The sequence below is a fragment of the Nansenia antarctica genome (assembly GCF_963989245.1).
Source record: "Nansenia antarctica genome assembly, chromosome: 5".
Lineage (NCBI taxonomy): Eukaryota > Metazoa > Chordata > Actinopteri > Argentiniformes > Microstomatidae > Nansenia > Nansenia antarctica.
Window position 1 is genome coordinate 8,397,383 of NC_137690.1, and position 12,500 is coordinate 8,409,882.

Genomic DNA, 12,500 nt, shown 5'->3' on the forward strand with positions numbered 1-12,500 from the left:
AATGGAGGGTTATTGATCCGACACTGAAGCCTCAGCGACAGGTCAGGACTTGGCATTTACAGGGAGGGGAGAAAAGACTTTGATGGTGCTCTTGGACGGCCTACTTGATCTCACACAAGAATATTCCTGGCATTCGCTCCGGAGGGCCTTGCCATAATATATTGTACGTTCATACTTTACAGCTGCTATCTAATTGGCTAGATGTCTTCAGCGCTAAACTTCAGTATGTATTAATAATGGCTGACGTATGGGTAAAATAACCATTTCCATCTTATTTCTCAAGTGTGAGAAGTGGAGGGAAGATTTGATTTTAATTTTTAATATCTCCTTTTATTCCTGTGGGAGAATTTCCATATCATGCTCAGACCACCACGGTAATGACTGCTGCGCTGACAGACAGACAGATGGATGGATGGACGGGCGGACGGACAGACAGACGGATGGATGGACGAGTGGACAGACGGACAGAAGGACAGACAGACAGAAGGACAGACAGACAGACAGACAGACAGAGAGACAGACAGACAGACAGACAGACACACAGACACACAGGCAGGCAGACAGGCAGGCAGGCCGACATACAGACAGACAGGCTGACAGACAGACAGGCAGGCAGACAGACAGACAGACAGACAGACATCATGCTGGGAAAAAAACATAGGACAGACAGACAGACATCATACTGGAAAAAAAACATAGGACAGACAGACAGACAGACAGACAGACAGACAGACAGACAGACAACTGCAACCACGTGTGGATATTGAAACAGTATGAGACGTTTAATAATCAACGGTGCATACTTGTACACAGTCAGTGGGTAGAACCAACTCTGTGCACAATAACCTGAGTGCAGTACCAGTGATGAGAACTAGGTCACAGGAAGTGCCATAAAGCTTTTAGTACATGGCCATAAACCCGTTACACAAGCTGTGACATCTTATCAGGGGAGTTATACATAAGCCATTCCTGAAACCAAAGACCAGACCAACACAATGAATCATACAGTAGCAGAGGAAGAAGAAGAAGAAGCGAAGGGCTTCTTGGGTGAAACTGAAAACACATAGGCGAGGGGGGGGTTTGGATTGAATCATAGTTGTGAGCAAAACTCACTCACCTCCATCCCCAGCAGTTTCAGGGCTTTGGGCTGGAAAAAGCGACACAAACATGGTGATACAGCGACAACCAGGAATGTCTTTCACTTTGACACCAATAGTTATGCCCACAGACAGAACACTCACAAGTACAGGCATAGGGACACACCAGGGGAGGCTGGTGAGGTGGAAATCGGGGGATGGGCTCCTTGTTATGCATGATACCATTCCTCATTCTATTCCATGCATTACAATGAGTCTATCATCTGATGTCTACCTACACCAGCCTCCTCTGAATCTCGGTCACTAGGCCACCACAGAAAGTGAAATGTAAATGTTTTCAACACAGATATACTGTATAGCGCCGTGTTGCTTTCAATCAGCCTCTTTAGATCAAAAGTAACCTGGCTACAATAGTAACATGTTCTTTAGATCAGCAGTGTTTTAGAAATGATCTAGATCAACATTTACCTGTTCTTCAGAACAGAAACATGTTCATTAGATCGACAGTGTTCTAGAGATAGATGATCTAGATCAACATTTACTCTTCTCTTAGAATATCATTTACCTTTAGATCAGCATGTACCTGTTCTTTAGATCAATATGTACCTGTTCTTTAGATCAGCATGTAGCTGTTCTTTAGACCAACATTTACCTGTTCTTTAGACCAACATTTAACTGATCTTTAGACCAACATTGACCTGTTCTTTAGACCAACATTTAACTGATCTTTAGATCAACATTTATCTGTTCTTTAGATCAACATACCTGTACGTTAGACCGACATATACCTCTTCTTTTGATCAACATTTACCTGCATGGTAGACCATCATTTACCTGTTCTTTAGATCAACATTTACCTGTTTGTTAGAACAACGTTTACCTGTTCTTTAGACCAACATTTACCTGTTCTTTAGACCAACATCTACCTGATTTTTAGATCAACATTTACCTGTTCTTTAGACCAACATCTACCTGATTTTTAGATCAACATTTACCTGTTCTTTAGACCAACATCTACTTGATTTTTAGGTCAACATTTACCTGTTCTTTAGACCAACATCTACCTGATTTTTAGAACAACATTTACCTGTTTGTTAGAACAACATTTACCTATTCTTTAGACCAACATCTATCAGACTTTTAGAACAATATTTACCTGTTTGTTAGAACAACATTTACCTGTTTGTTAGACCAACATCTACCTCATTTTTAGAACAACATTGACCTGTTCTTTAGACCAACATTCACCAGGTTTTAGAACAACATTTCCCTGTTCGCTTCTTTAGACAGATCAGTGATCAGTGTATAATGTGTGTTAGTGTTGTGTGAGGGAGTGGCTGGTTAAGTGAAGGTCTAGGCACCAGGCAGGCAGTCAGACACACTCTGCTGGAGCGTATTAAAGCAGGCCATTGTATGAATTATGCATTCATAAGCCATCATGTGAGCTAGTAAAAATAACTTGCCTCCTGTGGGGATGTTGATATCTGCATCTATTTCAGGGCTTTGTTCTTACTCACAGTACAAGTGTGTGTGCGCGTGTGGTGTGTTTGTGTGTGACATCTCATCTAAGAGAGTGCTGTCAGAGCGCCCAGAACATGGTAAATAAGATCACAGTTAAGTTGGATCTCTGAACCTCTGTCTGTCTAACTCTCTTTTCCACTTACACTCCCCTTTTATCACTTTTTTAACCTTTCTCTGTGTCACTGTCACTGTCACACACACGCACACACACACACACACACACACACACACACACACCCACAGAAACATGCACGCATGCACGCATGCACGCACGCACACACACATGACCTTTTTAACCTTGTTCTGCGTCACTGTCACTGTCACTGTCACACACACACACGCACACACACACACACACACACACACACACACACACACACAATTTGCTAAAGAAACTGCTCTGTTACTGCTCTGTTGAGAGGAATCGAGAGACCAGTTCCCTTGAAAAGTGTGGAATGGCAGGTAATACAACATTACATTAACATGACTCCAACAGCAAGACGTAGCCAGTCATCGTAGCTGGCTTGCTTCGCTGCTTGCTAGCCTGTATTATTATGTGCAGATTGTGTTGCTGTTCCTAGACGGCATCGGGCAGACTCAGCAACACCCTTTTATTTTCTTGATATGAACAAGTGAGAAACCCTCACATCACTTCACTGGCCCCAAACAGCACTGCATAACCCACCTCTGTCAGTCAATGCCTCCACCCGATAAACCTTAACCTCCCCACCCCCACCCCCACCCCTTATCTCCACCGCCTCCCCCCCCCCTCCACCATGACCACTATCCCATAAACCCCCACCTCCCCATCCCATACCTCCAACCCCCGATCCCATTAACCCCCACTGACCAATCCTATTAACCCATGCCTCTCCATCTAATGCCCCCCCACACCAAAATGCCCCCCCCCCCATCCCATAAAGCCCCAGCCCCCCCCCTCACACATGCACATTCAGTACATACAGATAATGCACAAGACACATAGGCACATGCTAATAGCACCATTAGTAGCGTATTGGAACAGTGCGTGCAGCAAGCCACTCACTCTTTTAGGTCCAAAGAGGTTATGGTACAGAGTTCTGAACCTCTTCCTGGTGTAGTTGCACCGGTAGGCTCCGCCCATCAGGTACTCGATGACCAATCCGATGTCGATGAGACTGATGCGGTAGTCGGGGGGCAGGTTACCCTGGAGACGGAGACAGTTTTGTTAGAGAAACACTGTGCTCTTTGTTATGATTATCCAGCATCAGAAGGTTGGTAAGGAAGGAAACATCGAATTAACACAACAATCAGACACGTAAGTTTGAGCTAAAGAGAATACTTGATTAGTTGCTAATTCACCTTGAAGTAGATTCAACTGAACCCTGGATATTCTTGCTTGGAAAGAACACACAAGGTCAGTGAGTATACAACGCACGGAGGAGGGGGAGAGGGCTACACCGACCCTCTGATAAAATCACGGGACGTCAACCTAACTCTGACCACCAACCCTCAGATGAACCATATGAAGTTGAAGTTCTTTATTGAAGTTGAAGTTCTTTATTCACCCCCGAGGGGGAAATGACTTTCTCACAGCAGCAGCAGCAGCAGCAGCAAGATTTAAAAGAGTACGGGGGATAAAAAGACACATAATAGATAATGAATAAAAATAGGGAATAAAATAGAATAGAAACGGGGAATAAATAGAGTGGACCCAACAGTACGGCTGTATCGGCTCAACCCTTAAACCCTAACTCTCAACTCCATCCTTAAACTGTAACTCTCAGCCTCAACCCTTAGGCACGGAGATTGCATTCAATATACTGTATATTCCTTTCTTTTTCTAGTGTGGGGGAGGAAGGGAGGGAGGGAGGGAGGAGGGGGAGAGTGGATGAGAGAGGATAAAAAAAGGGGAGAGGAATGAAGAAAAGTATACCAGTAGGAGAACAGGTTAATGAGGAGATGATGGAAGGACCAATCTTGAGGAAAATAGAAAATCTGAAATTATAACAATACTCAATTTGCCTGATTGCGCCCTCCTAATTAGCATTTATAATGGACCACCAGATCTTATCAGAGGTTCAGCAGCATGAGTGAGAGAGAGAGAGAGAGAGAGAGAGAGAGAGAGAGAGAGAGAGAGAGAGAGAGAGAGAGAGAAGGCTGAACAGGGATAAGAATCGTAGCAGCAACGACTAACCTGCCAGACAAAGAGAGGTGAGAGGGAGAGGGAGAGAGAGAGAGAGAGAGGTGAGAGGGAGAGGGAGAGAGAGATAGAGAGAGAGGTGAGAGGGAGAGGGAAAGAGAGAGAGAGAGAGAGAGGTGAGAGGGAGAGGGAGAGAGAGATAGAGAGAGAGGTGAGAGGGAGAGGGAGAGGGAGAGAGAAGCAAGCAGATGAGGAGAGGAGAAGAGGAATAAGGAAGGAAAAAAGGAGAGAAAGAGAGAATAGGAAGATAGGAGGATCACAGGAGGAAACATGTGGAGCGGATCTCTCTCACAGACACAGCTCCAAACCTTCATCTTCATCATCATCATCATCATCATCATCACCACCCTCTACCCTCCTCATCATCATTCTACTCTCCCGTGAGACATGAGAGCTGTGGTGATGCTACTGTACCCCCTGCTGTCACAGACACATGAGCTCAAACCTTCATCATCATCATCATTCATCATCATCATCACCCTCTACCCTCCTCATCATCATCCTACTCTCCCGTGAGACATGAGAGCTGTGGTTATGCTACTGTACCCCCTGCTGTTCTCCTGAGCCGGGCCCAATTACAGCCCACATCTCTGGTTGCTTTGATGACCTCTAACCCCCCCTTGCTGGAAAGCTCCCTATTTCCTCTTTCTCTTTTCACGCACACATTCAAATGGAATACAGCACTAGTCTTAAGTCTTTCCTCTTGATTGAACTCAAACCTGAACCTTGCTAATTGTGTGTGTGTGCGCGTGTGTGTCTGTGTGTGTGTGTGTGTGTGTGTGTGTGTGTGTGCATTTAGCCCCACTTGGCTTCTCAGTAGGAAATCCTTGACTGAGTCAGACCTTCCCCCCCGGCCTCCTTCAAAGAAGCTTACCCTCCCATAAGGGGGCTCAGCAGCACCCTGCTCAACTAAGGTTGTCTCCATGTGTGTCCAAATGGGTTTTCTGCTCTACTCCCCATACAGCTGACTAATAGATCTCAATGAGTCCACAGGGGAGATTACGGGCAGTTTCCTCCAGAGAGAGAAGAGGGGAATCAGACAGAAGGCAAGCCGGAAAGTTTACCTATATTTGGCCTGCATGCACACGCACATGTGCACGCACGCACACACACACACACACACACACGCACACGCACACACGGACGCACGCACACACGCAAACAAAAGCATGCACGCACATGCGCACACACACACACACACACACACACACACTCACACACACACATACACACACACACACACACACACACACACTCACGCACGCAGGCACACATGTGCACACATACACACACACACACACTCACGCACGCAGGCACACATGTGCACACACACACACACATTCACTCACTATTCAAACAGCAGAAGGACACACAGGGGAAAGAATCTGGCACAGATATCTGGAAAAGCCATGAGCGGCATGCACTATATTAGGTATGTATACTATATACTGTAAGACCAAGTGTGTGTATGTGTGTGTGTGTGTGTGTGTGTGTGTGTGTGTGTGTGTGCGTGTGTGTGTGTATATGTGTGTGTGTGTGTGTGTGTGTGTGTCCGTGTGTGTGTCCGTGTGTGTGTGTGTGACTGCGCTTACATGCATAAGTGGTTATGTCTCATTAGCACAACTTGCCGTGTCAGCCCTCCTCACCCTGCCCTGACGGGGTTATGTGAGGGCTTCAACAAGTTCTCATCTACCCTCTTCAGCCCTCCCCCGGGGACCCCCATCATCCTTTTACTGTACAGATAGGCTTTAATTAACGACACGGCTGAATACTGCTGGTGACCTCCCACTGCTGTTGACCTCTCACTACAGCCCAGTCAACAGCATATTATGGGTCATACTCACCGGTAAAGGATGTACTTGGTTTAAATATATAACGTGTCCTTGGTTCCTTTATTAGAGTAGCTAATTGTATTCGACTTGTATTAGACTGGAGTCTTGAGTCCTCGGAGGGGTTGCTAATGAAAGCTTTTCTAGATTAAAGCTCGTAATAGCAGCGGCAAGACATCCACAGCATGGTCAAGAAGACAGACACAGGAGACTAGGAGGATGCACTGTGTCTCCTACAAACTACTATCTACTGCAGTCTCGGAAATGACTTTCCAGGGTGAAGAACGGTTGTACACAAACTCACTACTCACTACGAGCCACCCAATCAGCCGCCTAATCTGGTGGAAGTCACACAGAGACAGACGGAGACATTATGGTTATTGATTTGGCAGTGGTTTCATGGCCTGCTGCACTGTAGCCAAGACAACTGCAGACGGAACTCCCTGACTGTGCCGGATTGTTTCCATTTGAGAAAGAGATTGTGGTTTCCTTGAGGGTACGGGAGTCAGATTACAGGGTTTTATATGTTTGACCAATTATGTTTTTTTATATGTTATCTTTTTTCTTTTTTATTTATTTTACTTTGAACCACATGGCATCATAATAGACCAGTGAGTGTGTACCGTCAGTAGAGAGAGGAATGGAGGGATGGATGGAGGGATAGCAAAAAGATGGATACATTCTTCTACTCAGCCACTGCGGTAACTCCAGCTGAAAGAGAAAAGCTGACTTTCTCTACACAACATCAGCAGCACCAGCTAATGACTGTACACACACAAACACACACACACACACACACACACACACACACACACGCGCACACTCTGCAAACAAAAGCAACACACATCTACAAAATGCAACTTTGCTACCTACCTTTGCACACACTCACAAGGAAACTTGTGACACATACACACGCGCACACTTACGCAGTCACACAGCCTTACTGTACACGCAGAGCTAATCATACCTTACTGTACACGCAGAGCTAATCATACCTTTTTAACATCTCTGACCAGGTGCGATAGCGTGTTGGAAGGTCCGTGTCTCTGATGAAACAAAAATACAATCACATATTAGTCCATAGCTACGTATAATACGACAGTGTACAATGTTGTATGCAGAGTATACAGGATCATCACAGTTGTAATAACAATGTTATAACTGTATTATCACATGATAGTTTCAGTGAGAGATCACGACTGTATGTCAGACGTGCTATAGCAGTGGTACAGTGTTATAGAGCGATACTGAGGTTATACATAATATTATATTTATAGACTGTAGTTTCGGCCCTGCTCTCAGACATATAGTTCTCTGTTGTCAAGGTAATGTGATAAGCAAATCTTTGGAATTCGAGTGCTTGCACAGAGATATAACTGCAATTATGGTAAACAGGTAAGACGGGTCATAGCTGTTACTTTATCAGGGAATAAAACACGGTTTTGAATGCCCCTCGGCCAATAACAATGCTTGTTCTGATCAACTAGTTGTGTAAGTAAGTTGTGTATATTATTATAATATTCGCTGGGATATTTGAGGTGATAGCCAGACATGTTGATGCAGCAGTACAATGTTGTAGAGCGATATTGAGGTTATACATAATATTATATTATTATAAATATTATATTATTATACTATTCACAGGGATAGTTGTGATGAAGGACAGACATGCTGCAGCAGGGGGACTGTGATTCGGAGGTTAGACATACTGTAAGTGACAACACCATCTGTAGTATTAGAATCCAACGCCAACGTCTCCTCATTAAATCATGTGCCAATGCACGGTAGTACACTATCCCAATAGAGTGTTCTGGTTAATAAGATATTTTTCGATGCTAGTCAACAATGTAAGATAACGGTAAGTGAATTTGCGCAACTTACATACGTTAATCTTTATTACGCATTAGGCGTTCACTTTGAGTGGTTAAGGTTAGGGGACGTTTTTAAGGGATTTAGCAGCAATAATTAGCAAATATTGTTGTCTATAGCATGCAGGCCCTAGGACTTTTGTGGCCCTAAGCAAGATCTTTAGTGTGCCCCCCCCCCGCCCCCCACGTTTTGTTGACGGGATGGGGGGGAGTAGCTCGCGCTAAATCGACGGCAAAACAGTGGCCCCCTCTAGCGGTGGTGGCCCTAAGCAACCACATAGACTGCTCATGCCAGAGGCCGGTAATATTCAGAAGGGTATTTGAGGTGAAGGACAGATATATGCTATAGCATTAGTACAATGTTGTAGTCATCTGAGGTTATGCTTAAGCAATAAGGCAGTCACGGTCTTGCTTTATGGTTAATAAAGTCACAGCTGAGGGGTGTGACTTTATTCGCGATAAAGCACAGCCTTGAGTGCCTTAAAGTGTTTTTTATACAACGGTTACAAAACAAAACAAATACTTATGGCAACAAAACAATGCCTTAAGTGTTTATCTATCTCAGTTTCTGCCTGGCGCTCAGAAATATAGCTCTCAAAAACGACCACTGTTATCAACGTAATGTGATAGCCTAAGTAAATCTTTGCGATTGTGAGTGCTTGCCCAGGGATATTACTGCGTTATGGTAAACAAGTAAGTAAAGCGAGTCATAGTTGCTACTTTATCAGGGAATAAAATACGGCTTTGAATGCCCCTCGGCCAATACCAACGGGTGTTTTGATCAACCCATTGTAAAAGTAATATGATATTATTATAATATTCACAGGAATATTTGAGGTAAAGGCCAGACATCAGTACAGCGTTGTCGAGCAACACTGAGATTATCCATAATAATATATCATTAGAACATTCACAGGGGCATTTCAGGTAAAGGCCAAGTATGCTGCTAAGGGTTGAGCGATAGTAGTGTTCTCCATAAGTGACAACACTAACAGCGGCGTTACGAACGAAAACACATTTGTATGTATTTGTCGTAAATCGCTTCGGATAAAGGCGTCTGCTAAATGCCAACAATGTCAATGAAGAGGAAGGCCGGTCATGATGGGGTTGAGTGTTCTACATAAATACAGCTAACTGTGGTGTTTACGAAGGCGAAGGTCCAGACATGCTGCGTCAGTAGTACCGTGTTGTAGAGCTCCTCCAGTCTGGAGAGCGTGAGGAAGCGGTGCATGCTGACTCCGTTCTCGATCAGCAGCTTGACGAAGTCCACTCTGTCCAGAACCAGGGCATCCAGCATGGACTGTTCTAGAGAACCCACCTAGAGTACACACAGGACAGACACAGGAGGACTTGTGGTAAGCTATTGCAATACCGATGTTGAACAGGTCAATGATTACATGGTTCTTTACAACATCTCTCAGGGTGAGAGAGAGGTTTAGTACGGTAGTCTTGAAGGTCCACCGCGCCTTTGAACACACAGACGCGCTGATCGTAACTCTACAGTATTGGATAGTGTTGCCGTAGTAGTGACAGTGAGAGGTTTTAGGCAAGGTCTCATCGGTTCTTACAGGCCACTGCTGTCCGTAGATGAAGATCTGACTGCGTGCGATGTCCACTCTGTTCCAGGCCAGGGCCAGACTGAGCTGGTCAGGAGCTGATGCGTTGGCCCCTAGGGAGGAAAAAGAGATAGAGATCAACTCTACTACCTCCCATCTCAATCGCTGTTTCCGAGGGTAACTGTCCAGAACCAAACCCTGGCTCCTAGCCCCCTGGCACCCTGGGCCCTAGACTCTGTTCCTGGCCAGGGCCAGACTGACACTGGCCAGGATCAGAGACACGTTGGACACACTCCATCCCCTTGGGGGGAAAGAGATAGAGATCAACTCTACTACCTCCCATCTCAATCGCTGTTTCCGAGGGTAACTGTCCAGAACCAAACCCTGGCTCCTAGCCCCTGGCGCCCTAGGCCCTAGACTCTGTTCCTGACTGACCTGGGGCCAGGATCAGAGACACGTTGGACACACTCCATTCCCTAGGGAGGGAGAGAGCAGCCCAGAGGTGAAATACTGTCCATGTTTTGAGGTGTGATTTCACACTTCCAGGGGCTACACTCTAATCGCGTTACCCACCTTTAAACACTCACTTTTAGATGTTGTTTCGGATCACTGCACCTGCTTTTAAGATAACTTCCCCCTGGTCCCTGCTGTCTTTTACATACTGTGTTGTGATGTATAGATGTTTTTGATACTTGTCGTGTATTGCACTCATGTTTTATATTGGGTTGTGTTTTATATTGTACATACTGTGTTGTGTTTTGTGTACAGACTTGCCTCTGTTTTGCCAATTGGCCAGATCTTCATTGTAAATGAGAATTGGTTCTCAACTGACCTATCTGGTTAAATAAAGGTTAATAAATAAATATGGTTTGACCCAGCTCTGCAAGGATGGATGGATCAACTCATTCACCTCTACCATAAGCCATTTAGCTGACGCTTTTATCCAAAGCGACTCACATCACACTGTGACTGCAGTGAGTACATCCATTTGTCAGTATAGTCCCGGCGGGGAATCAAACCCACAACCTTAGCGTTGTTATTAACCCCACGCTCTACCAACTGGGTGACACTGAGTGACTGGAGTGTACAGCAGCCGGGGAGGCTGGTGGAGGTAGAAATCGGAGGACGGGCCTCACTGTAATACTGTACATGGAATGTCACGAGGATGGGGGACAAACACGTGTGTTTGATACCACTCCTCATTGATACTATTCCTCATTCCATTCCATGCATTACAATGCGCCTGGCCTCCGATTTCGACCTCCTCTCAGCCTCCGCCTCCGCCTCTACTATCAGTCGGTGGTTGCCAGCGTTCTGTTCTTCGCCGTGGCCTGCTGGGGTGGAAACATCTGTGCCAGGGATGCTGCGAAGCTAAACAAACTGGTGAAGAAGGCCAGCTCTGTGGTGGGGACCGGGCTGGACAGCCTAGAGGTGGTGGCAGAACAGAGGATGGGGAAAAAACTGGCGGCCATGCTGGCCAATCCCTCCCACCCGATGTACTGCGAGCTGGCGGGGATGAGGAGCAAGTTCAGCCACAGATTTGTTCTCCCCCGTCAAAGTACAAAAATATTTGGACAGTCCTTTGTTCCAGCTGCACTCCGACTCTACAACCAGGCCCTGCAGGGTGGGGGAGACCTGGAGCTGGAACTTTGGAACTTGGAACTTTTTACTTATTGAGCCTGCACTGTTTTATCTATTTATTTATTGAATGTTTTCTGTCTGCCCTAACTAAGCTGTTTGACAACAAAATTTCCCCATTGGGGACAATAAAGGTTTTCATCATCATACTGCTTGACAGGATGTGTCCTCTCTCACTAAAACCCCAGAGAGTGTTCCCCCTCTTTGACACCTACAGCTTGCTTCTTTTGGCAGGTGTTTTGGCAGGTGTAGGGACTGGTGTACGTTTTATCCATTGCTATCTGCCATCATCCTTGACTTGTGTGATAAACACATATTATGTCCTACTGAAACTAAGTAGCATCAGGGAAGCTAGGCTAGCTCTATTACGATGACTGAGGGTTCTGTCTGTCTGAGAGGCTGATAAACTTAGGTATTACAAGGGCTTTATCATGTGAGCCTCTGCAGGGCTTGTGTAATGAGATTCACAGAAGTGTAATAGGACTTTCGTACAGAGATGTGTGTATTGAAGGGGATGGTGGCTTTAATAGAGAGGGGTGTATTAAACAGGAAGGCAAACGTTTATCAGTATCATTTTTAAATAACCCTTTAGCTCTCTGACGCACCACACTCATTCAAGTTTATAGACCTAATCCCCTGGCACTAGACTCCCGGAGACACAGTCCATGGATTACTCTGTTTTTTTCTCTTTTTTTTCACACACACACACACACACACGCACAGACACAATCACGCACGCACACACACACACGCACACACACACACTCACGCACACACGTACACACACACACACACACACACGCACACAC

The 12,500-nt window shown here is 45.4% G+C and overlaps 2 protein-coding genes across 5 annotated transcripts in view; one reads left to right on the top strand and one right to left on the bottom strand.

The window, feature by feature from the left end:
- lysmd3 (LysM, putative peptidoglycan-binding, domain containing 3) overlaps positions 1 to 12,500 on the top strand; it is a 341,091-nt gene that overhangs the window by 284,223 nt on the left and 44,368 nt on the right. The gene's annotated exons all lie outside the window — the stretch shown is intronic.
- trpm3 (transient receptor potential cation channel, subfamily M, member 3) overlaps positions 1 to 12,500 on the bottom strand; it is a gene marked incomplete at both ends in the record, with an annotated part of 128,221 nt that overhangs the window by 22,715 nt on the left and 93,006 nt on the right. For all 4 annotated transcript variants that reach the window (XM_080532228.1, XM_080532227.1, XM_080532230.1 and 1 more), the window contains 5 exons: positions 1,118 to 1,147; positions 3,664 to 3,804; positions 7,625 to 7,675; positions 9,681 to 9,815; positions 10,066 to 10,166. In XM_080532228.1, coding sequence (XP_080388354.1) covers positions 1,118 to 1,147; positions 3,664 to 3,804; positions 7,625 to 7,675; positions 9,681 to 9,815; positions 10,066 to 10,166 — 458 coding nt within the window. The remainder of the gene's footprint in view (positions 1 to 1,117; positions 1,148 to 3,663; positions 3,805 to 7,624; positions 7,676 to 9,680; positions 9,816 to 10,065; positions 10,167 to 12,500) is intronic.